The sequence below is a fragment of the Lutjanus erythropterus genome, chromosome 1 (genome assembly GCF_056507025.1).
Source record: "Lutjanus erythropterus isolate fLutEry1 chromosome 1, fLutEry1.hap2, whole genome shotgun sequence".
In the NCBI taxonomy this organism is placed as follows: Eukaryota; Metazoa; Chordata; class Actinopteri; order Lutjaniformes; family Lutjanidae; genus Lutjanus; species Lutjanus erythropterus.
The window spans coordinates 28,362,761-28,387,700 of record NC_139317.1 but is presented as its reverse complement, the minus strand read 5'-3'; the positions used below and the strand labels follow the sequence as shown (position 1 = coordinate 28,387,700).

The window sequence follows — 24,940 nt, the reverse complement described above, 5'->3', positions numbered from 1 at the left end:
AAAAAGTACATGTTTATATGGTATATCTCTTTTTATACACACACACACACACACACACACACACACACACACACACACACACACTCACACACACACACACACACACACACACACACACACACGCACACGCACACACACACACAATACATACATGCAGTGCATGATTAAATACCAGGACAATACCAAGACACTGCCCAAGTGTCCTGTGTTTATCCACTTTTACATACACAACTTTAATACCCTTATTTATGTTCACAGTTTTAAACCAGCAGCACATAAACACTGAGTCAAATGACCTCTGGGGAGACATTTAAGTGTTTTATCATGTTTCAGATGCCACAGCTCTAACTAGAAGTAGTCAGGAGCAGTTTTTTAAAACAACTGCAAAGGCAGGGCGAGTACTTCAGTATTGGTGATCAGCCTTATTTTCAGCTCCAGAGCCTCTTCTGTTCATCTCAGATAAATTCTCAAAGTGTAGTAAGCCCCTCATTTATTTCAGCTAACAAAAGTGTCACTCTGCTTTTCACTGATAAACCAAGGTTATCAAAGGAGTGTGACCAGCATAGAATTGATAAAGAATATTGTAGCGATGCTGATTGTGAGGTCCAAGAACATCATCAAGCACTACCTCAAAAAGATGCACATCGTCACCATCACCTGGAGGCACTTGGATCAAAAGACAACAACAAAGAATGGAGAGATGGAAAATAAAGAGATTCATCAAAGAAAAGTCACCTCCCAACAGCAGCAGCGTCAAAAATCCATATCCACACTGCAGTAAAGTTTGACCTCAGCAACCATGTCAAAACCCACATAAAGGACCACATCAGGAGGACAATGTCACTCAATCCTGAGTAACTGCAGATATTGATTGTGGTTTACAGAACCTCCACTGTACTGGAGACACAGGCTGAACACAACCACAAGTATCGACCAAAAGAGTTTTTGTATTTAAAAAAAAACACACATTATTTTATATAGTATTCATGGAAGTTTATATGAACTCCATTAAAGAAGCATTTAACTGATGAAGTGGAGAGTTCAGGTGCATCTAGAGCTGCACACACAGAGTGGAAAGGATAGGATAGAATACAATATGATACAATAGGATACAGGTTAGGCTAGGATAGGATACAATACTATTCTATAGGATACGACATGGTTTGATATGATATGGTATGATACAATATGATGCAATGTGATGCAATACAATATACCATACCATACAGTACAGGATTGAATAAGATAAGGTAGGATACAATACTATTCAGTGTGATATGATACAATATAGGATATGATACACTATAGGAAATGTACGATATGATATGATGCAATACTGGATAGGGCAGAAAATGATATGATGCAATACAAAAAGAAAAGAAAATAAACAGGATAGGACAGGACAAGACAGGGTACGATACAATATGATATACGATATGATTGAAGAGGAGACAATGCTATACAAAAAGAAAAGAAAAGAAACAAACAACTATACATGCAACTATGCATAAAAGAAAGCTTCAGCCTATTGCATTTAAATGGAGGGCCTCTGAATGGAGGGCAGAAGTTGGTATTCGCTGTTAATGTTTCTTTCTCATTCCCCATCCAGTCAGACTTTTTCCTCCCAGCATCTCACTCTCTGGTAGGTGTCTGTTTCACATATACTTTACTCACCTCTCTTGTGTTAGATGGAGTCACGCACAGTCAACATCACTTTTCTCACATTGTATATTTTACGTAAACATGTCAACAGATATTTCTGTGACAACTAATCCAGCAAATCAGAGCGCAGGTCAGAGCTGTCCATTCTGTTTCCGCTTTTCATTCATCTCTCTCTCTCTCTCTCTCTCTCTCTCTCTCTCTCTCTCTCTCTCTCTCTCTCTCTCTCTCTCTCTCTCTCTCTCTCCTCTCCCCCTCTCTCTCTCTCTATCGGTCTCTCTCTGCGCTTGGAGTTGGCGCAGCTCCACGCGCACAGTCGCGTGCCTGCCTGCCTGTGCGTCTCCGTCACTCTCAGCAGCTCGTACTGGAAATGTAATCAGCTCGTTACACATTCCAGGAGAGAGAAAGAGTGTGTATATATGTGTGTTAGAGAAAGAGTAGAGATGTCTTTAGATGTGGTGATGGATTATTCGGATGGACCGGGATGTCCATTACGCAGAGGGAGTCTAATTTTCGGACATTAATAACCATGGATCGGACAAACTGATGTTAAAACTGACAACAGCCGCTTAATTTGAGAGGTAAGCAAAATGAAAGTAGAAATCTGAGAGAGAATTTATCTTTTTTGTGGAGAACATACTTCAGTGGTGCCATCCAGTGCTTCACTTCATCACTTAATGCTGAGGGCTGTTGCGCTTTCTGCAGCCAAAGAAATTTTGTGTTTCTGTGTGTTTCTGCCCGCAATACATGTTCGCTGTTGGAAGTATTTTGTTTTAGTAAATTATTAAAGCATCGTTTCAATCAAATGTGAATTAAAATCAAGCGCAGTAAGCGTTATAACGCACAAGGAAATCTTTTATTAAAACTAACATGAGCTACGAAGATTGGGCTATCAGTAGACTGTGGAACTTGCCATCATAGTGATATGATGTATGATTATTAACTCAGCCGCCACGTGCTCTCACAGTGTAATTCAACACCTGATATGATTGCTTTAAATCTGAAGGCATAAAAATATTAAAATGAGTCCTGCAATCCAAAACAAAACTACAATTCAATCAGAACATGCATGACATTTTTCCAAATTAAGATATATTTTGAGTTACTCTAGTATCATTGCCTTCAACCTGTGAGAAGGAATGAAAAAAATTATCGCTCATAAGAAGTTATATGACTTACTGTAAATACATTAAAACATCTATATTTATATATTGTATATTTCCAACACGAGACAGGGAAGAAAACAGTACAAGGACATGTTTATTTGAATATCTAAGTAACGATGGCTCCTTATGGCTCATTACGCATGACGCGTAGCGCGCATTCATTTATAAAGTTTCTGTCGGCAGGTGAACAGGGAGAAGAATATGGACGCCGAGGGTTTTATTCAACACATTGAACGAGACATGGAGGCCACTTCATTCCCGTTCTCAGTGACCGCCGACTGGCTGGACGATGGAAACGAGACGACTGGGAATCAGTTCCAGCAGCCCGACTGGCAGGTGGGAGAGCCTGAAATTAAACTGGTTCAATACGGGGAAGGTACATCAAACAGCCAGGAAGCATTAAGAGAAATCTTTGATAAATGAGATTAGGCCAAAGATATTAAGTTAACTGTCGCAGAGGAGTAAAGAAACTAGAAGATAATCACATTTAAGGAGCTAAAGTCAGATAATTTGATCTTTTTTTCTTACTCAAACTGATTAACTGAATCAAAATAGTTGGTTATTAATTTAATAGTTGACAACTAATCAATTATTTTTTTAATTATTCATTTGAGTGTAAGAAGAAAATTGGATTATCCTCAAAATGTCAAATGTCAATTTTTTTTTGTTCCTGTGCTCTAACTGATTCATCGTATAATGAGACCACTGACTTACAGTATTCATGTTATGTTTTGAACCTTAGTTGTATTCATTGCATTAGTTTCTGTCTACCTACATGACTGCAGATGGAAATTAATGAGTAGTTAAATCTGATACAGTGCAGCTCTTCTCTTTGTAGGAAACTGATGTGTTTTGCTAGACAGATATATCAGCTACCCAGTATTAATGGCCAATATCAGCCTATTACAACTATATTAGTATTGCCATATATGTTGTACACTATGTGCCAATATTAAAACGTTATTTTATAGAATATAATGCACAGAGTTTTAATTCTTTTAGGCAGAATTTTAAGTACATTTCATCTTTCTTTCTTTCTTAATTCAAGTTAAATATATTGTTCTATTTGTGTTATATGTCAGATATCAGTGGTTTTTTTTATCCCAATATCGGCATTTGCCCCTAAAATCCAGTTTTGCTTGGGCTCTATTTTTTTGTACAATATGTACATCAATTACCAAACTAGACTAGGTTAATAAATTAAGTCTTTTGGGGAATTTACAATCCTCTCCTCTCCTCTCCTCTCCTCTCCTCTCCTCTCCTCTCCTCTCCTCTCCTCTCCTCTCCTCTCCTCTCCTCTCCTCTCAGGTGGCTCTGTGGGCTATAGCCTACTCCCTCATCATCCTGGTGTCCATCACGGGGAACGTCACAGTGATCTGGATTATTCTCGCTCACAGACGCATGAGGACTGTCACCAACTACTTCATCGTCAACCTGGCCTTCTCTGATGTTTCCATGGCAACCTTCAACACTCTTTTCAACTTTGTCTATGCTCTTCACAACGACTGGTACTTTGGCCTCGGCTACTGCAGATTTCAGAACTTCTTCCCCATCACAGCCATGTTCTCATCCATATACTCAATGGCTGCCATCGCAGTGGACAGGTGAGACAGTTCTCTTTCCGAGCTGTGCAAGAACCGTATTGTGTGAAATTTTACTGCAACAGTTCAGTGTTTCTGAAAGCATAATTACATCACAGTGAAAGGTAAAATTTGCCACTTTTAATGTGGATGTCCGATCAGTGTTGATGTTAAAGTGATGCAATAAATTCCTCAGTTCGTGCTATACTGACCAAGAAAGCTGAGTTCCCCTTGCTTGCAGAACTGTGCTGGCAGTGCCCACATGTATAAGAATGGATTGAGCGCAAGCTTCTGATGCCCATGGATGAGAGCAGCCATAGGTTTTGTCCTTGTCTTGAGAATGACCACACCGCCCTTTGGGTGAAAACAAGCACCATAAAAGCAGCCAGTCAGTATGTGTGTCTGTGGCAAACACTTACAGGTTAGTTAAGTATGTTACTGAGTAAATGACATGTGTGCCAATTGTGTCTGTAGATCAAAGTGAATCAGAAAAGAGTCGTAGTGATGGTGGAACTTAAGTATTTACTGTGAAAAAATAAAGCCCTAAGATAAAGCACCTGCTTTTAGAATTTAATTTGGTTCAACACTACCAAAACAGCAAAATAAAGTACTTTAAGAAATATAAAAAGTGACAGTAGTAGTTGTATACATCAGATTCATATACTTTGAGGGAGGCAGACTGAATAGACCCCTATTTCTTTAATTTTTCTATGGAATTGATTGGCAAAGACATATCTTACTGTAGGATTTAGGCTCCTGGTAGCTAACACTAATACAGTTCTCTAATTTCATGTATTAAAACTGGCTAAGGAGTGAGACCAGCATAGAAACCTCAGAAAGTTAGAATCAGTTGCCAGTCAAATTAGTGCAGTTTTTTTTTTTCTTTTTTTCAACCCAAAAGAGGCTGTGACATAACACAAGACCAAGGTGCTCAGACAGGTCGCTCTCATCCATGCCCATGTCACCCTGTCAACACACTAGCCTATGGCTCTTACTTTGTTGGTGACAAAAAGTACTCACCTAACATTTCCCTTGGCTACCCAGGATGCAGGAAGAAACAGATTTTGCAGCGTTATCACTCAGGTTTCTCACTCAGTATATCACACACTGAAGGATTTATTGCTTCAACTGACTACATTTACCATCTACACTGACTGGACATCCACATAAAAAGTAGTGAATTTTCCCTTTGAGCTGAAGCTCTCATCCAAATCGCCATTACAATGAACAAGTCAGCAGTTAAGAAACAGTTTTGTACCAGCAGTTAGACACTAATGAGATGACTGATCCCATTTAGGAGCTGCATTAGCTATGCACAGAGTCAAAAAGGAATGGATGACAACTTACTGAAACAGTCAACTCAGCATTTCAGTAACAAAGTTGTATTTGCAAATAACCCTCTTAACTGCTACATTACTGCATTATATGCAATATATTAACATTTATGTCTTTATGTATTTCAATTATGGTTTCTAAATCTGGTTAACAGAGAGGTTGGTGAATACAGAACATCATCAAAAGTACTTCATCCCATATATTTTGTTTTTTGTAATGGCAGATACTGGCTGACCAAATTAATATTATTCATCAGTTCATTTTTCACTGACTATATTCAAAGCTCCTTTGTCAGTTAGTGATTTGTCATTTGGTGTTGAAAAGCAACTCCTTGTGAAATCACCGTTCATTAGGATTTATTACTTAACATCATCAGCTGCACCAACTGTTCACCTAATACAGAGGAAAATGCTGCATGAAGGAGATGTGGGTCATCAAGCAGCAGAGATACAGATGTCATTAATGCTCACTGGAGCATCACTGGTCTGCATCTGTTCTCAGTCTGAAACTGTGCTGTATAACATGATATATACACTGTATACTGAGTTACACTGTACAACACATGTACATTTACAAACATGAGTGGTACAGAATATAATGCAGAATACAGTACAACAACATCACTAATTATGACCTCAAAATGACCATGTCAACACAAACTGAACATTATAAACTGAATAAAGACAGGATTTATCGCAGTGCTGCTGTATTTGACTGCTTTTGATAAAACAGGTGCACCCAATGAACTCATAACTGTATGTACACTACAATGCAACTGCATAATAAAACTCTCTCATATGGAACAACTGTTCCATATGAGAGAGTTTTATTATTTTCTTGTGTGTGTACTTGATATGTATATGACTCTCTCTGGGTCTCAGGACAGAAGCAGTGATGAATGAGCCATATGCTAAGATCGGATCAGGTGTAAAATCTGCTTATAACTCAATAATTCCTGCTCATTAGTTTCCAATTTGTGGAATCATCACTTTTCTTTGGTGTTATCAGCTGCAGCAGCAGCAGCAGAAAACAGTTACTTACACAGATGAACTGTGAAACATAATTAAACATAGTTTGATACACCAGGGGGCACTATTTGTTATATATTTCATACAGTAATATAGTACATTTTACACCCTCATGCATAAAAGCTTCTTGTTTGTCCAAATCAGATATGCAAATGAATATATTAGCTTTTATCCATAATTGTTTATCTTATATATATTCACTGTGATTAATAAATCTGTTTCATTATTCAGCCGTTCACTTTTGAAATTTAATTTACTTAATTAAATGCTTCATCTAACTCCATAAAATTATTATGACAGATAGAGATATACTCTATTTGATGATAAAGACATCTGTCTGAGTAAGTTGTTTGTCAGGACACTGAATTCTGTTTCTATCACACAGACATGCAAGAAGGAGTAAGACTGGTAGATTTTCTCATTGAAAGGAGCTTGTGTTTTAACTGTTTTTGGCACACATGCCCACAAAGCCTTCATAGAGTCACTCTGATTTCTTCATGTTTCTGTGAATTAGGTCTGCATGATATGGTGAAGATTTGAAGCCTGGATATCTCTGCAGCACTACAGTTCTTCATTACAGTGTTGTTTTGTCACACATTTTACCCTTATCAAAAAATTAAAACACCAGTGATTCTGATATTGCTCCTGGCCATATTATGTTGTGATTAATTGTGCTGGTCTACTGTGGGTTAAACATTAGATGTGTAAAAACGAGATATAAATGACTGAACCTTCTTACCCGTTCTCTCAGGTACATGGCCATCATCCACCCTCTGAAGCCCCGCCTCTCCTCCACCTCTACGAAGGTTGTGATTGCTCTGATTTGGATTGTAGCCGTTGCACTGGCTTTCCCTCAGTGCTACTACAGCGTGACAAGGTTTTACTACCCCAGAACTGTCTGCATGGTCGACTGGCCTGATGATTATGGAGGAACACATCAACTAAGGTCAAAGAACAACATTAATAAAATATACAGATATAAAGACAGACTGTGACGCTTACAGTAAGGCAGAACAATTATGTAAAGGTTATCTTTTTTCAAGAACTGTGTAACACCTGTGTGAGAAAAACCCATTTACCAATGACTTTGTCACTTTTATAAAGGGTGTTTATAAAAGGATTTGTTTTGTTTTGTTTTACAATTTTAGAAGAAATTATGTCTTCATTTTTCAATGTCAATAAATGGAGATAGTAAAGTATGTTGACAGATGATGTACACAATACAAACCAGAGGGACCCTTAAAAATGTGAGCTCACAGCCTCACAATATCTGATACCATCAACAACTATTTATCAATAATTCATGTTATACCCTTTCTAATTATACTGCATTTGTTAAATGATGACCATGGGTTACCAGCTTTTCTCTCTCCCTTTTCTTCTGCAGTTACCAGTTTGCAGTGATATTGCTGATCTACTTGTTCCCTCTGCTGGTGATGCTGGTGACCTACAGTTTGGTTGGACGATCGCTGTGGGGTGGGCACATCCCTGGAGAGGCAACAGACCACTACCACAACCAGATAACAGCCAAAAGAAAGGTCACACCCTTTTTATTTTTTACCCCCAAAACCATAAGTGTGGACTATTAATAAGTCTGCTCCTAACCACAGCCTTTTCACATTATTAAAACATGAGTAAAATGTGCACAAGTCATCTAAATCTCACAAGAGTTTTGCAAATCTATGGTTCTGTTCTAGACACAACCGTTTCTCGCAGCGGCCATTTTGACATGAAATAGTGAGGTAAACACAGGTGTTACCGATGACACTAAGTAGTCTTGCGTTCAGGGTCAGGGAGCTGCTGTTGTGCATGTTGACTCACTGGAAAGGCCTTTGTACACTACATGGAATGGGACCTTAATTCATATCATTGGTAACACCTGTGTTTATCCTACTATTCCATATCAATGTGGCTGCTGTCTTTTATCAAAATGATAACATTTTATGACCTGGGTTTAGCTTATTAGAACTGAACAATGTGATATTAAACTGTAATTTAAAGTTTTGTCTCACTTTTCCTCTCTGTGTCCCTCTTGTTTTAGGTGGTGAAGATGATGGTTGTCGTGGTGGTGACCTTTGCCCTGTGCTGGTTGCCCTATCACATCTACTTCATACTGGGAACATTTAACAGAGACATCTATAAAGAACATTACATTCAACAGGTTAGCAGCTGCCCTCCTGCCTGTTATTGGTTCCTATTAGTCTGATTTATTTATTTACTCGGTATCATGTTTCCTTTTGCTTGCCAGGTGTATTTGGCCATATTCTGGCTGGCGATGAGTTCGACCATGTACAACCCCATCATATACTGCTGCCTAAACCAAAGGTAAAAGGCACCTTCACATCCACAGTCCCACCATTCCAAAACTGAAGGCAGAAAATAAATTTTCACCTCTGTCTGCAGGTTTCGTTCTGGTTTCCGTCACGCGTTCTCTTGGTGTCCCTTCATTAACGTGTCCGAGGAGGACAAGATGGAGCTGCAGCACACACACACCTTCAGAGTCACCATGACACGCAGCCACCGCAAAGACAGTGCGCACACACACACCTCCATCAAAACAAACAGTACCTTCAACCCGAGCGTGGCCGTCAGCTCTGAGCTGAACTTGGAGAGAGACGCCTGCATGCAGCTTAAAAAACAGATGTTATCAAAAACATACAGCGCACAGAACTCGCATGCAGTGAAGAAGCTGAACGATACAAAATCCTCAACTGCCAGACTTGTGCAGCACAACCACTGATGACTGAAGGTAATCATGATGAGACGGGAACAGGGTTTGTTTATAACCGCACCTGACTGGAAAAAAACTGCAGCCAGTAAAGATAGAGGAGAACCACAAGGATGACACTCAACCACATGGAAAAAAAGAAAGAAAAGAAAAAGAGACTCTGGATCATTAACATTTCTCTCACAGAGGTGTATGAATGAATGTGACTATCAAGCTGATGGATGTTTTGCCAAAGTGGTCATATGAACATGTGAAAACACACTTATAAATAGAAGAAACTACTTGACACGAGAGGTGTATGCTTACTGTTAGTGGGAAAGTGAGGATAAATCTGTGCATCATTCATTTGTTTTTACTTAGGCTCTTCCTCCTCTTCGTCATTCCTACTTCTGACACTTTTTTCACTTTTTCCTTTGGAGTAAGGTTGTGAACTGTGGATGTTGTTGTGTTACTGTAGAGTTTTTATCTGTGGCTTCTGGTTTTCAAGTGCTTATAACAGATGAACACTCCACTGGCATCAGCACTAAGCCTTAATACTGTTGTTTTTATATGTTTTCTTTGTGTGTTTTTTTTTACTGCCCTGGCCAAAGGACTTCTTTTATTATGATTTTTAGGGATTTTTCTCAAAGGGACATTTGCTTTTTTGCTTCTTTTTCTCCTCTCCAAACCTAATGCAAGTAAATGATAAGTAGAGTCATTCACTGGCAATTTAGTTTATTGGAAAGAAAAAGGTATTTTCAATCTTGATAGCATTTAAAGTTAGGTCCAAAGTTCATGTTAGCTGCTACAGTTTGGGATTGGCAATTAAGTGTTTCACGACTTCTCTGCAGCTAAGCAGATCAGTTAAAGTATTTGAACCTGAGACGGCCTGTGGAAAACATTCAGCAGTTAAAAGATTTTTTTTTCTCACCAGTGACCTGAAATAACTTTGGCTGCAGTCAAACACCTCAGTGTGTCTCACGCAAGATGATTTGGTAGAATAATGACATGACTGTGTCTTATGAGGTAACATACTCATGACTGTGTGAGTTTATGGGAGCAGAAAGACCTCTATGGACTGACTGGAGTGAGGATATACTCAACATTTTTTGAACACAAGGTAGAAGATGCTGTATGAAGCATAATCACTACCTATCAAGAAAGTTTTAGTAGCAGTGAGGGGACCTCCTCCTGCGCCTTAAAGACATCAACACTGACATAAAGTACATTTTATAAGGAAAATCAGCCTTGAATTTATTTCACTGTATTTGCTGGATCCCCCTTGTCGTTATTTATATAGTTTCCATGTATCTGTTACTGTACAGAAGTATTCCTTTAACATATATCTCACAGTGTGCATTCACACGGTGTGTTTCTTATATATTGTAATTTCACTGGTTCTTACAACTGTAACTTTTTTATGGTCAGTGTGAGATTAAGAAATCAAAGTGCTGCTAGAAGAATCTGACGTGAAATGTAACATCGTGATCTATTGAGTATATTAATGTAAAATATGCTGATTAAGTGGAAATGTAAATAAGGGATTTACTGCACACGTACAGTGGGGTCATGATGTTGTAAATAGTGTAGCCTGTTAACATTTCAGAATGTAAAGAAAACTTTTTCATTCCTTGTAATGTTTTGTCATTTAAAACACATACTGACACCGTGAAAAATCTGTATCTGCTGTCGACACAAAACAGGTGACTGTGGCCTAAAAAAAATGTTGATATGTTTAATAAATGTGACGGTATGTGTATGTGTATGTGTATGCAGGAGTCCTTCAGTTGAATTCTTGACACCATTGGTGGACCCAGGGATCAGTGCTTCCCAGTCTTTTTCCTTGATGGGTAACTAAGGTATTCTTCAACCTGGACCCTATTTTCCCATGGTTTTGTGTTTACATTAATGATGGGACACCAAACTTTTGAAACTGGGTCCAGTATTGAGTTAGAGCCACAAAATGGGCTGCAATTTAATCCCAATGGGTAACTGCACACAGTCAAAGCTCACTACAGCTGCTTGTATTTACCACCAACAGGCTCATATTGTTATTATAACTATAATCTGACAACTTTATGGAGAGGATGGCTACAGAGGAAGATGATTTTTTATAGAACAGTGATCTTTGAACACACTATAACAACACCACTCAAGAGAATCTATACATACATGAAAGCAAAATCTCTGGTGCAAGAAACTTCAACTTCAGATTGACACAGGTTTTTCTTTATTTAGTGATTGATTGCTGATTGACAGTGGTGGACAGATACAGTCTGGGTGAACAGAAGCAAAGAAATTTAAGAGTCCGTATGATGCGGAGCTGGCTTTCAGACTGACTACTAAAATCAGGGTGGATTAAGACCTGTGGAAGAGGCTGGTCCTCTTTATCCTGGCAGTTTAGCTTCAGATTGGGTTTGTGCTAATTTATCCCCACAAGCCAGGATAATAACTGTGATGGCAGTAAATGTGCTGTAGCATCTCAAAGAGCCAATTTCAATGTACAACTGCCCTGGATTTCAAAAACTGTGTATAGTCTAAGATTAAAAAAAACAAAGGCCAGCCTCTATAATGTACATATGTCTCAGAAAAATACATGTGAACAAATCCACCAGTGTTCCAATGATGATCATGATCATTAATGGCCACCATTGGATTATTTGATTTTATTAAAGAGAAAAATAAATATGCACGACTGCATGAATTTAATGGGCCATTCAGTAGTTCACTTCAACACCCTCCTGAGTCTAGGAGCATGTGGAGTACAGTGAGTGAGCACAGGGATATGCTTCATTTTCAAAATGTTTAAGCTACTGTAATACTCTTCACACAGTTTGGCCATTGTTGTTCCACTGGCATCCATGTTAGCACCACATTCGTGTTTCATGGCTGTTGCTAAGTAACTGGCGAGTCTCATTGTGATGATGAGGATAGCCAGCACTTCTTAAGACAATAACAACTTATCAGCAGCTGTGATTAGTACCAACAGCAGGATTTCTACTTAGTAAAATACAAGTGCTCTTTGGACATATTTTACAGTAGAGCACATTAGAGTAGAATAAGATTGTTGTCATAAATTATTAATCCAAATCTGCACATTCAGCGAGCACGAAGCTGGCATGGCTTTCCCTGCAAATCTAGCATAGTAAAAGTCTCCCCTGTGTCACATCTCTGCCCTGATATGGTTTATTAAGACCTACAAGACAGGACAGAGACCGTCTGAGAGGACTTTAACAATGGTGTGCCTCGTAATTGCAACAGTAACATTTTTAAAGACCTCCCAATATAAAAATAAAATAAATAGCAACAATGTATGTATAACATCTTGTATTATATCTGGGTACGATATTAAAAACTTTAAAGCAAAAAATATTCCCTTTCATCTCATTACACACATTTATACATCACGTCATATCCCTTTTATGTCTTGTTGTACAGACAGCAGACAGTACAGCAGACAGCAGACACACTTAGATGACTTTGGTCTGAAACAGTGTTTTTTATGTCCCTGCATCTTCTGACTTTGTTGCAAGGATAAACATTTTTCTGCAAAGCTTTTTGTTGCACTTGGTATATTGTACCAGACTGCAGTTATCAGAGGAATCCTCCAGATGGCGATGAAACACAGCTCATGGGAGTGCTACAGGAGTGTGTGGACTCTTTTCTGCCCTGCACATGTCTCAACGGGAGTAGAATGTGTGTGTTTTATCTCTATGATAAGTTTTACCTCAAAAAGCATGAAACTGCACAACCCGTAAGAGTCTGGGTATTGTCACAATGGTTAATCAAACATATTCTAACTACAACATAGTGCCTGACTCTCTGCTACAGCAGAGAAAGCTATATCCTCTCTCTCATTCACGTAGACGGGCTAAAGCAGCAACTGGAGCATGACACGTTGACTGGATTGGTTTTGATTCAGGAGAAACAGAGAGACAAGAGGGGAGAACAGAGGGGCAGGAGAGAGGGCGGACCTAGACAAGTGGGTAGACAACAGTGAGACAGGAGAGATGTTTTCTATTTGCTGTTCAGCTCCTGTCTGAGCCGGCAGCCCACGGCTGTGATCAGTGCTGCTCCTTTCCCGCTGCCGTCCTCTGACAGCAGGAAGTTGACATTACACTGAGGAGCCAGTTCGTTTACCGTCTGCTGCATGATCCTGGAGAAGCTGGACAGAGAAAATGATTTGACATAACGTTAAAGAGTGAAATAACAAACACTGAACCAAATAGAAAAACAGAGACAGCTTAAATGTAACTTTGAGAGGATGCTTGATACCTTGATACCTTCCCAGAAGCCCAAATATTGGAAAGTATGTTATCTAAAAAGTGTGCCACAAATTAATTAATTTCCCTTCATTTACTGAATCCCTTCACATTAACACTATTCATTCCCAGTAAGTCAACACTTAATCCCCAAGATTTACTTTGTTCATCCAATCAAGTTGCTAGAAAGAACCATGAAGAACTAACATTATGTTACTGAGCTCCAGTCAGAAAAAATGATACCAAAGATAATTTTGTTTACATCATTTGGTGAAGAGCGCATTACGACTTGTTTAGGACACAAAACTCAAAGTTTAGGACTTGGAACTTCAGTGCAAAGACCTGAGACTTACTTGTGACTTGCAAAACAATGACTTGGTCCCACCTCTGGATACATGTTTAACAAGTTAAACAACAGTTTGCAAGTGGTAAAAGCTGCCTCAATAACAGACAGGCTCCACTGGTTATGTTAGCTTATCGTGAATGGTCTTGCTGGTCACAGTAAAAGGACAAAGCCAATTTGTCTATGACTGACATGAAAAAAAAGGAGGTTGAGGGAGTGATTTCTGGTTTCTTTTACTGTGCAACTGTCAACACATAACGTACTTAATAAGATCCTAACTAAAGCATGACTCAGCATGATCTGCATGCAATAATGCATGAGAGGAACTCTACACTATTGAGCTCAGTATTAATGAAATGAACAAGAAACTGTTTTATGATTTAACACTTAATGGATCATCAGTTTCTGAACATTTACTCGTTGTTAAATTAAATTAGTGCACAGAACCTGTTGCATTTAGCTTTAACCATCTTGTAAATGTAAATGCAACAGAGCTTCAATGATTAGTGAATTATTTGATCAGTCAATCAAAAGAAAATTAGTAGCAAACTATTATGATTAATGATTTTGGTATTTTTTTGAGCACAAATGTCAAACATTTATGAGAGTATATGAGGAGTTTTAGACTAAAAGAAGCAATCTGAAGTTGCCACTTTGGGCTGTGCAAAATTATTATGAGCATTTTAATAATTTAGATTTTATAGACTAAACACTTAATCATGAAAATGATCGGCTGATGAATTGATAATGAAAATAATCGTTAGTTAAAGCTCTAAAACATACAAGAATGGGCTGTAGGATTTTGGTATAAATTAATACCCATGCTGTTATCATTTGGTAAAATACAACAATATAGGGAAGAAAACAAGTCTGATACAGTCAGTTTCCTTCCTTCAACATCAACAATGCAGAGGGAAATCTGTCAGCCTGCAGCTCTTCTCATCATAGTTGTCCACAACTTGTGGAACCTGCCTTTATGTGTATTTGCTTGTCTTCAGCGTAGGTATGTAATTAAGGTGTCATTAGCTGTACTAAAACATAAAACTAGAATTACTGCCTCTAAGTTGTATGTCTCCACCACTTTACACTCATGTGTCTCCAGACTCATGTGTGTATTAAAGACTAAGGAGTTTAATTTTTTTGGAAAAGTCACTATATTGACGTGTGTGGTTCCAGTGAATCATTTTCAATGAGAAACTTGCTGTCTTCACATAGGGACTACTTTTACAGCGTACAGAGGACTGATAGAGAGCTTTGTCACATTGTGGACTGACAATCAACTGAGGCTCAATATCAGCAAAAAAACAATTAGCAACTGAAAAATTTCACACACATCTTTAACCACATCATCACAGAAGATCTGTACAATCACCACGGTTTCAAGGTGGCCACCAGTGATTAGTATCACCAATTCATTGTCCAGCAAAATATGAAATATCATCACAGTTTCCACTCCTGAGTTATGGCGTTGAATAATATGAGAGAAAAGTGTTTTTGCAGAACATTATGATGTCACAATGATGATGACCTTTGACTTTTGAATATAAAATTACCTCATCATTTTATCCTATTGGACATTTGTGTGAAATTTTGTCAAAATTAGCAGAGTTATCAAAAACCTGTTTTGTGAGGTCACAGTGACCTCTGACCAGGCAAAATCTAATCAGTTCATTTTTGAGTCCAAGTTAACATTTCTGCCAAATTTGAAGAAACTTTCTGAAGGTGTCCCTGACATATTGAGATCATAAGACAGGGACGGACCTACGGATAGACAACCTGAGAAGATAACAAGTCGTTTAGACTAGTCAATAGAATGACCTGGTCATGATAGGATACATTTCATCTTTGTTTCTTCAGCCCTTCAGTGGATAGTAAATACTTTCATACAATCAGTTACTGATGAGTTCAGCTTACTGTGGATGTAGTTTGTAAAGCGTCCCATCCACCCCTACAGTGATGTTCAGATGGTCCAGTCCTCGGTTCTCTCTGATCTTATCCACCACGGCCGCCATTCCTGCCCCACACAGCTGAGCTGCACGATGTGACACTACTCCACATACCTGTGTAACAATGAAAAACAATATTATCATTATTGCAACATTTAACAGACTGTTGGTGCCACAGTTTGCTGAACCAGAGAGTATCATATCACTCCACAAACACTGAAAATAAACATAACCTAACATGTCTGTTTCTGTTTGTACTTTTGTAATAGTCACATATTCCTGCCTTTTACACAAGACAAGCATGATAACAATGTATTGTGAGGCTCAGACTCTTTCACAGTGTCCACTAACTGCACTGCATTATACAGAGAGGTGTTTCTGCTATTGATTTAAACTGAGTGTTTATTCACTCCAAACACCATGTGAGGTCCAATAAGGGTCAGAAGTTTGTGTTGATAACTGCTCTGGATATTAAATCAAGGGTTGAGCATGAGACTGGATTAGCTACTAAACATGCATACAATGCTTGGTTATGCACACACATATTGTATTTTACTGTAGCTTACCTCTTTGACTATGATACTGTCATCGCAGGTGCTGTCGAGCCCCAAGTGCTGCAGGATGGACCTCACCTGCAGCAAAGCCAACCTGTCACTGGAAAAAGAGACAAAGACATACAAACTGAGTTTGAGAAACTCAACCAAAAAGTCAAATACAATTTTAAAGTTGAGATGAACTGACAAATGCCTTTTTGATCCCTTTAGATGACATCCCCAGTCATTGTGCACCTATTTAACAATATATGCCACAAAAATACAAAAGATCCTTTTCTTTGTATTCTTCAATCAAAATCCAGCCATATTTTCTTCATGTAAGATAAAATATTATTTGTGCTCATGTAAGCTTGAACCAACCATTTTCAAACAAGAATACTGTGACATCCACTCATCAGTCACTCTTCATTTTTTAGTGGAAAAGAGCTAAGATTCATTTGTTAACTCACTAGCAACATGGTCTGTCAGGTTACAATGCGCCCAGTTTTAAACCAATAAAATCAAATTCCTCCCAGTCTATCCTGTTTCATTCATAAACATTTTGTTATACAGAAGCCAGATATTCTCAAAATACCATTTCATCTGGATATTGAAGATAAAAGCATCAGTAGCCTAACATTTAAATAAGAGTCCAGCATAGCTTTTTTTTTTACCTTTCTATCTGAGAGAGGAACTTTGTTTCAAAGATGCCTCTGGTCTTCAGTGTTTCAGAAATTTGTCCTCTGAACAGGAATCCTCTCTTGGTCATGTCTATCAGGATGTTCCGCACAATTTCACCAAGATACATGCCACTGCACATTTTCTCATATCTGTAAAACACATGCAAGCACAAAAAATACACAGACTTACAAATGCATCTGCGCATATTGGAGGTCATTTATAAAGCTATGAGTCTGGGAAATAAAGGGTTCATAAGTAAATAGTAAGTAAGTGAGATATTAATACAATATCAATGATATTAATACAAACAGGTGTCTCTGACTTGAAGAATGTAGACAGAATATGTGGATGTGGGGGATTTTAACCTTTGTTTGCCTGGATTAAGGGAGAAGTCGTCCACAGCGCGATCAAACTCTGTCCTGATGTCGTCAAGGCATCCGTTGTCTCCGAAAGCCCCCCACTCCATGTTGATACACATCCGTCCCTCATCTCCATCGATCATCTCAACGTTCCTCATCTCCTCCATGTAACATGCGTTACTGCCAGTGCCTACAATCAGACAAACACATTAGATGAATAGAGCACACAAAATATACTCTACTCCACTACATAGTGACTTTGCCATTTTGTAGTACTGTCCAAATGTAGTGACAATTATTATACCCTATATAGTTGACTCAAAGTATCCCACAATGCATAGTGAAAAGTAGTGTACAAATGTTGGTCACTAAACAAGCACTATATCCCATAATGCACTGCGCTGTAATTAACAGAGCAGAGATTATTATGTCTATATAGTCCTCTACACAGAAGTCCCTAGGAGGAGAGTAGGGAGTGAAAGAATGATTTCAGACACAACCTGAATGTGTATGAGAAAGAGTCAATAAGAGGGAAACTAACCAGCAATGAGTCCGATCTCACAGGTGGGTTCTTCGTAGGCACAGGTCATCATGGTTCCCACTGTGTCATTTACTACAGCCACTACATCCAGGTCAAACTCCTGAAGAGGAAACACGAAATATTATGCAACATCATAGTCTACAGTTTTGCACACAGTGACGTGTTCAGCTGAAAGATGCAGCTGCAGATGGGAGAAGTTGGCCATCAGGGCCTCTTTTAACTCAAATCAGGATCTTTCCTAAATCTAACCAAGTAGTTTTGGTGCCGAAAACTAACTGCAACAGTTAACAGAAACAAACAAAAAAAGAAAAGAATACGCAATGGCTTATATCCTACCTCTCTCCTTTTAATCGCTTCCCTCAACAGTCCTACCACATCTTCTCCTTCACAGTCTGTCGCCTTGAAACCCTTGGTCCATGTCACCAGGATGCCCTGTACACACAGACACACACACACACACACACACACACACAATTGAAAGTTGTGATATTTTGCATAGCGATAATTTCATTGTCTCAGAAAATTCTATGCTTGGGCTCATCAAATCTCATCAGTACTGTCAATCTAAAACCAAAACTGCTCCTAGAAAAAGTCATTTTGGAAACGTTCGGATTTTTCTACTGACGCTAGTTATATGTGTGTTGAGTGGAGCCATTCTGCAGCAGGTTCAGTTTTGAGACACAGCTGATTTAAGATCTACGATTAGAAAGAGGCCAGACAGTCTATCAGCAAGGAAGGAAGAGTTGTGCACTCACAGCGTCCAGGCTGGTCTGTCGGCAGGGGAAAGAGAAGGTGAAGCCCAGAGGAAGACGTGTGTTCTTCATCCCCATGTAGTCCAGGAAGTCACTGATACACTGCACAATGTGATCAAACAACTGGAAAAAGAAAGATATGACAATATGTGATAGATTAGTACCATGTCTGGCAGCATTAAGAAAATAATGCTAATTCTAATTCTAATAGAAAATTTGAAAATGTAATCCCAATGGGCTTTAAAAGGCACATGATGGATTTTATAGATTACATCGAGTGTTATATAACTGTGTTATATAAATGTGGATGTAGTGATGTCATTTACATATTTTATAGGTGTATTTATAGTGTTACTATGTGGGTAAGAAAAGTGTTACACCACTGCTTTGTATGGATGAGGCAGTTTAGTCATATTTCTGATCACACCCCGCATCAGTTATATCACAGCAGATGTTTCGTCCTGGACGGCTGATGGAAAATACATGTGAGATCACTGACTGAGATGTTTCAGCTACATGCTTTGACTTTTAATTGATACAAAGTCATGAGTGGCATTTTTCCGCCCCATAGAGATATGCTGAGAAATGCGTGATATCACCAACTACACATCAGCATCCAGCTTTTTTTTTCCAGGCAAGTGGGTCAAAAATCCACTTGCCACTAGCTTTATTGATTAGTGGTTATCAAATACCAACTTAAGTTAAATGTCATGTTTAATCTAGCGCTGCAACCTCTATAAATGTCAGAAAATAGTGAAAAATGTCCATTCCGGTTTCTTGAGGTCCAAGGAGATGTCTTTAAATAAGATGTCTAAGTTGCTATGATTATGTAACACAAACCACTGACTACGATAGTACAACAAGTATTTCTGCACGGTGGACATTTTTCAAAGTTTTCAAAACAGTCAGCAAAGTTGCTATTTGCAGTGATTCCTCTGAGTCCTGTGAGGAAGAGCCAAACCATTCCTTCAACATTACAAATTTTACTTCACTTTTTACAAATCAAGAGGAATGTATTTCCACGCAATGGACTCCTGTTTTGAACTGATTCATTCAGTTAATATATTATTGTCTTTGCAGGCAAACTAAGCAGGACTTTCCCAAAAATCGATGCAGATACAAAAACATTCCCTCTCAATCATCACCTGCGACCTACCAGAAGTGTGTGGCAGTGCCCTCTATCTGTATCTTCTTATTTTGGTCTTATTTTGCTGTGACTGGGACACTTCACCAACCCAAAACATTGGCATTTGATGTTGTGAGATAAGATACAACAATAAACTATCTTTCTGGTACATTTAAAACAGCATTTATCATTAAGCAACTGTCTCTAAAGCATATGTACTAATGTGAGTTCATTCATTCAACGGGGTGAAAAAAAGAACAGTATGTCTATTTATATTCTTTCAGTTGGTTTTAACTGCGTTCACATGATCCCTGTGGACAAAGATTACATTTATTTACTTCTTTTGCAACATGTGATATTGTGACAAGTTGCAAAATTGTCTCAAGGAGAGCATCCTATAAGCCTGTTCTGTTTGAAAATGTTACATAAAAATAAATATAGCATGTTTTATATGCAACATAAAATTCAAGTCATTTTCATATTTTGTCCTGTGAATGTGTACATTTTGAAAAAGCATGTATTTCATGTCTGCATCTGCAAGAGGGCCATCATGATTAGACAGAAATAATATGTGCAGTCCACTACAGGAGAGATTTGATGTTCTCTGCAATTAGGTGGGAAAAAACGTAAGACGTAAAGACGTGCATATATCAGCATGAGCAATAGACCAAAACTAATTGGAAAATATGAGAATATAGAAACAAAAAATATCCAATATCATGCAACCCATAAAAAATAAGTGAAAAACACCTGTGAAATTAAGTAATTGCGCCATGTCTATTCTGACTCTCGTGTCCTGTGTATAACAGTAAAGTCTGAGAAGGCCAGAGGTGACAGACGGGATTAGCTTCAGCCTGTGCACAAGAGTTAAGTTCAAATCTATGTTTTAAAGACCGTCAACTCAATGCTAATCTCCACCAATCAACCTCTCTGCCTACCTGACCTATCAACCTGCTTCCCTGCTTCTATCCTATTTTCTAACCTCTAAGCTAACAAGTGTCACACCCCCAACCTCCTACATAACTAACATAATCTTTACCGTGCCACCAAGGTAACAGAAGGTTAAGTTCAAAGTTTCTCACCCATCCGTCTGACTTGTGCTCGAGTGTACTGTACGCACCACTTCAGTTGGTTTTTACACAGATAAATGAGTCAAATGATCTCACCTCCTCTCCTGTGCCCTGCATCACTTCTAGAGGAATAGCGTAGATCTTGTTGTGCATCTCCACCGTTCTCCTCTTACCAGAACGAATCTTGACCAACAGAACTCTGAAGTTGGTTCCTCCTAAATCCAAAGCAAGGAAGTCACCGTGCTCTGGACAACAAGACGGACAAAGAACCGGATAAATAAATAAAACAGTAACCATCTCTCTCAGTCACACACACACACACACCTTGGTTATATTCCTTGTATAATGCTCCAGAAGAATAGATGAGGATGTCTACATAAAAATCCAACTTCTTGTCTACATTTTGGAGATATATTTGAGATATCATTCATATATTAAAACCTGCAATTCTCCAACAATTGCTTCCTGCTTAGTTTACATTGATGATCTCCATCTAAAATGTTACTGTTGTTATTGTGGCCAAGCAAAAAATCTGCATTGAATTACGAGGACTTTTTTTGAAAGAAATTTAAATACAGGTTTTAAAATATGTGCCAGCTCGAATATGCATGTGTATGTATGTGACTGTGTGTTACCTGTGCCATCAGGAGTGCTTTGCACAAAGGTTGGCAGCATTTTTACAGTAGCAGTGTCCTGAGTGCTCTTTGAAAGGCCATTTTGGATCTCTATCCTCATTCGCCTCTTTACCTGGAGAGTTTAAGAGTAAATTAAATAGTTAAGTAACACACATTTAAAGATGCACAAACACACAAATACACACACTACAGTATCTCTCTATCCTCACCTCCAGCAGCTGTTCGGTTGTCAGGCGGAATTCGGACAGCGTTTCGGCAATTTGGCGGGAATGCTCTGCGAGCCGGTAGGCCACAGCTGTCACCATGGCAGCTCCTTTTCCACTGCCGCTCTCTGATAGGAGGAACCGAACATCAATGTCTGGGACCAAACGACGGACCGTCTTATGAAGACGACGGGCATATCTGAAAGAGACATGAGAGAGTTTCATTTTTAGTAAGAAATGTGGTCTTCCTCAGACAGTATATACTAAATACTAATTAAGATGAGATACATTCGCACTACAAATTGCTGCTGAGAAGGCAAAAATTGGTGCATTGAAAAATAAATAGAATGCAGGAAATTAAGTGTTTGACACTCAAAACTTCCTGGGAGAACATCCCTGCTTAATGTATGCCTCCCCTGATGTTAAAACAAAACCTACACCCTTCTGCACAACATAAGGAACTTCCAAACATGTGACAGCAGTTCTCAACGATTTTTGTGGAAAAATGAGGAGCAACGAGATGCATAATAACAAAAAGTTAATAAAACAAACAAATATCATTGCTGCCAGAGCATGTAAAAACACATTTTTATTGTATCTTTGATTCTATCAACACTCACTGTGGGTGCATCTTGTATAGAGATCCATCGATGCCTACGGTGGTTCGGAGCCGCGCCACGCCTTTGTTCTCCTTTAGCCTGAGCAGGATGCCTGCCAGCACAGCGGCAATCAGGTTGGCAGAGCGGAAAGACACAATGGTGCAAACCTGAAAGAGGAGGAGAGAAACTTCATGTAATGCAGAATAAAATAAACAAAGAACCTTTTATTTTTTGTTAAACTCTTCTCATGAATCTACAGCAGATTTAACCCTCAGATCTCAGATAGGTTGGTATGTATGGCAGGATGCATTTTACGTAATTATGTTTGCAATTAAAACCATGCGGACAGAAATTAATTACACCAATAGTGCTAAATAATTTTGATTTCATTTTATTCTTTCCACATGCTTTAAATAGTTTGTTTGTTTTTCTTGAATACACTTTGAATATGTATCGTTTTCCCTCATTTACGTGGTATTTCTGCAACAATACACACATGCTGCACAGCGATGCAGTCGTCAGTTGAGGGCTCCACACCAAGTCTGGTTAAGATCTCTCTGGCCTTGTATAACCCCTCCTTACTCCTACACAGGAAAGACATGGACAGAGAAGTTATGATGGTCTAGAAATATCAAGCTTTTTTATTTAGCTTCTACTCAATTAAGAACATGCATGTGAATTTAAATGTAGTGTGACTTACTTCTCTATGGCTGAAATGTGTTTGGTCTCAATCTTCCCCTTTGTGAGGAGTTCAGGGGTGATCCTGCCCTCAAACAGCAGGCCCTCTCTGGCCATTTTCACCAGGATGAGACGAACCAGCTCCCCCATGTACATGCCACTGACCATCTTCTCAAATCTACCACACAGGAATGAGAAAACGAGTGGTGTGTCAAACAACACATACAGAAATGTCTGGTTAGATATCCTGAGCTTTGGATAAACTTCATGATATATACTTTTTTCCAATAAATACCTGTTCTCTAATAGTTAAAGGCGCCACTAAATCATTTTTCTGCCTGTTTACAATTCTGAAGAAGCACTTAATGTGCTGACTGATATGATGGTGAAGCTAAAGGCATCTCGCATTTTTAGAAAACCCTTCCATGTGGAAAAAAAACAAGTGCAAAGAGCTAACAGAGAGTACTGGCTTGTTCTCTGCTAGTCATAATAACAGAGTGCAGGGCTCGAATTGACAACTTGTTTATACAGCAAACATGCTGTACAACTTGGGTCTGGAAGCACAGTGTCACAAATCTAAACTACATTCATCTCAAGATAAAACAGCTGGGTTTAAGCAATACTAGTGCAAAATTTAATATGTCACTTACTTACTACTTACTTAATACTTGTATTTTATGAACTGTATTTTATACTTAACTGCTTTACTGCTTATTTATGTACTTTTTTATCACTAATATCATACTTCATTCTTGTCTATTTATTCTTTGTAAATATGTTTGAATCTTAATACAATGCACCATTTTGAGGATAGCAAAACTGCAAATTTATCTGTTTGCACAATGACAGTAAAGTTCATCTTCAATCTTGAGGTATATCACTACTACCAAAAATGCTCTATGTAAGAAGAGAATGCATTACAAGCTGCACCGGTGGTATGAAATGATATACATATACACTTCCTGTATCCTATGTAAGCATGTTGAGAAGTTTGAGAAGTGTTGTAAATGCTTGTATGGATGACAGCTGATACAAAACACTTGATACAACAAGAAGTTAAAGCTACCAAAAGGAACTTTAATATTTTGGTGATTTTGGAGGCCCATGTGGCCAAAAGCCAAATTTTATGGTTATTCCTTTGTAACAGCCATAAAAATTTGACATCAACAATAAAATTATCTGAATAAAAATCTCCTCATGCTTCTTTTGTAACTGGCTAATGTACTACTCACTGCAACTTTGTCTGGGAAAATGTAAACACAGGCTTATTCTGATTTCAAGGAGACCCTGACCTGGTGGCAGCAATTATCAATAAATATATAGAAATATCCAGTCATCTAGTGGATGGTCTCATTAACTTATCTAGGTCATACTGACACATCAGTAATAAATTATGACTGTTTCATAAACAGTTAAAAACTCCTTGTAGTAGCTTAAATGTTAATCTTGCTGCTGGATTTTATCTGCTAGCTTAATATGCTAGATATTGTTATAGAGCATTATTGTGTTGCCAGAGCTTGCAGTAAAACTCACAAGAATGTGTTGCTTAATATAAGGGAATAAACATTTTCTAAATCATGTCAATCTCTCTCTCTCCATCTAGAACAATAAACACCAGATGGTTGAGTAGCTGACAGCTAATCTTCATCTGATTCTGTGGTTTCTTCACAGTTTAAAAAGTAGCTCATTTAGATGATCTCAGGGATGAACAAGGCTGTAATAGTTGTGGTTTGACAT

General features: G+C 38.4%; 3 protein-coding genes across 3 annotated transcripts in view; 1 reads left to right on the top strand and 2 right to left on the bottom strand.

Moving 5' to 3' along the window:
• LOC146333046 (hexokinase HKDC1-like) overlaps nt 1–24,940 on the bottom strand; it is a 93,912-nt gene that overhangs the window by 32,570 nt on the left and 36,402 nt on the right. The window lies entirely within an intron of this gene.
• On the top strand, nt 1,974–9,626 carry tacr2 (tachykinin receptor 2). Its single transcript, XM_084718749.1, has 8 exons — nt 1,974–2,240; nt 3,009–3,161; nt 4,134–4,429; nt 7,520–7,714; nt 8,156–8,306; nt 8,810–8,929; nt 9,017–9,093; nt 9,172–9,626. Exons 2-8 carry the CDS (start codon nt 3,027–3,029, stop codon nt 9,506–9,508), a joined length of 1,311 nt encoding a protein of 436 aa, XP_084574875.1. The 5' UTR covers nt 1,974–2,240; nt 3,009–3,026; the 3' UTR covers nt 9,509–9,626.
• hk1 (hexokinase 1) overlaps nt 11,683–24,940 on the bottom strand; it is a 29,444-nt gene continuing 16,186 nt past the window's right edge. Inside the window, exons 8-21 of the mRNA XM_084718772.1 lie at nt 23,226–23,381; nt 23,022–23,109; nt 22,547–22,692; nt 21,933–22,125; nt 21,724–21,835; nt 21,185–21,333; nt 18,896–19,015; nt 18,477–18,572; nt 18,141–18,240; nt 17,606–17,789; nt 17,234–17,389; nt 16,593–16,680; nt 15,995–16,140; nt 11,683–13,640 (exon numbers count right to left, since the gene is read on the bottom strand). Of these exons, the coding sequence (XP_084574898.1) occupies nt 13,493–13,640; nt 15,995–16,140; nt 16,593–16,680; nt 17,234–17,389; nt 17,606–17,789; nt 18,141–18,240; nt 18,477–18,572; nt 18,896–19,015; nt 21,185–21,333; nt 21,724–21,835; nt 21,933–22,125; nt 22,547–22,692; nt 23,022–23,109; nt 23,226–23,381 (1,882 nt within the window). The 3' untranslated portion in view covers nt 11,683–13,492. The remainder of the gene's footprint in view (nt 13,641–15,994; nt 16,141–16,592; nt 16,681–17,233; nt 17,390–17,605; nt 17,790–18,140; nt 18,241–18,476; nt 18,573–18,895; nt 19,016–21,184; nt 21,334–21,723; nt 21,836–21,932; nt 22,126–22,546; nt 22,693–23,021; nt 23,110–23,225; nt 23,382–24,940) is intronic.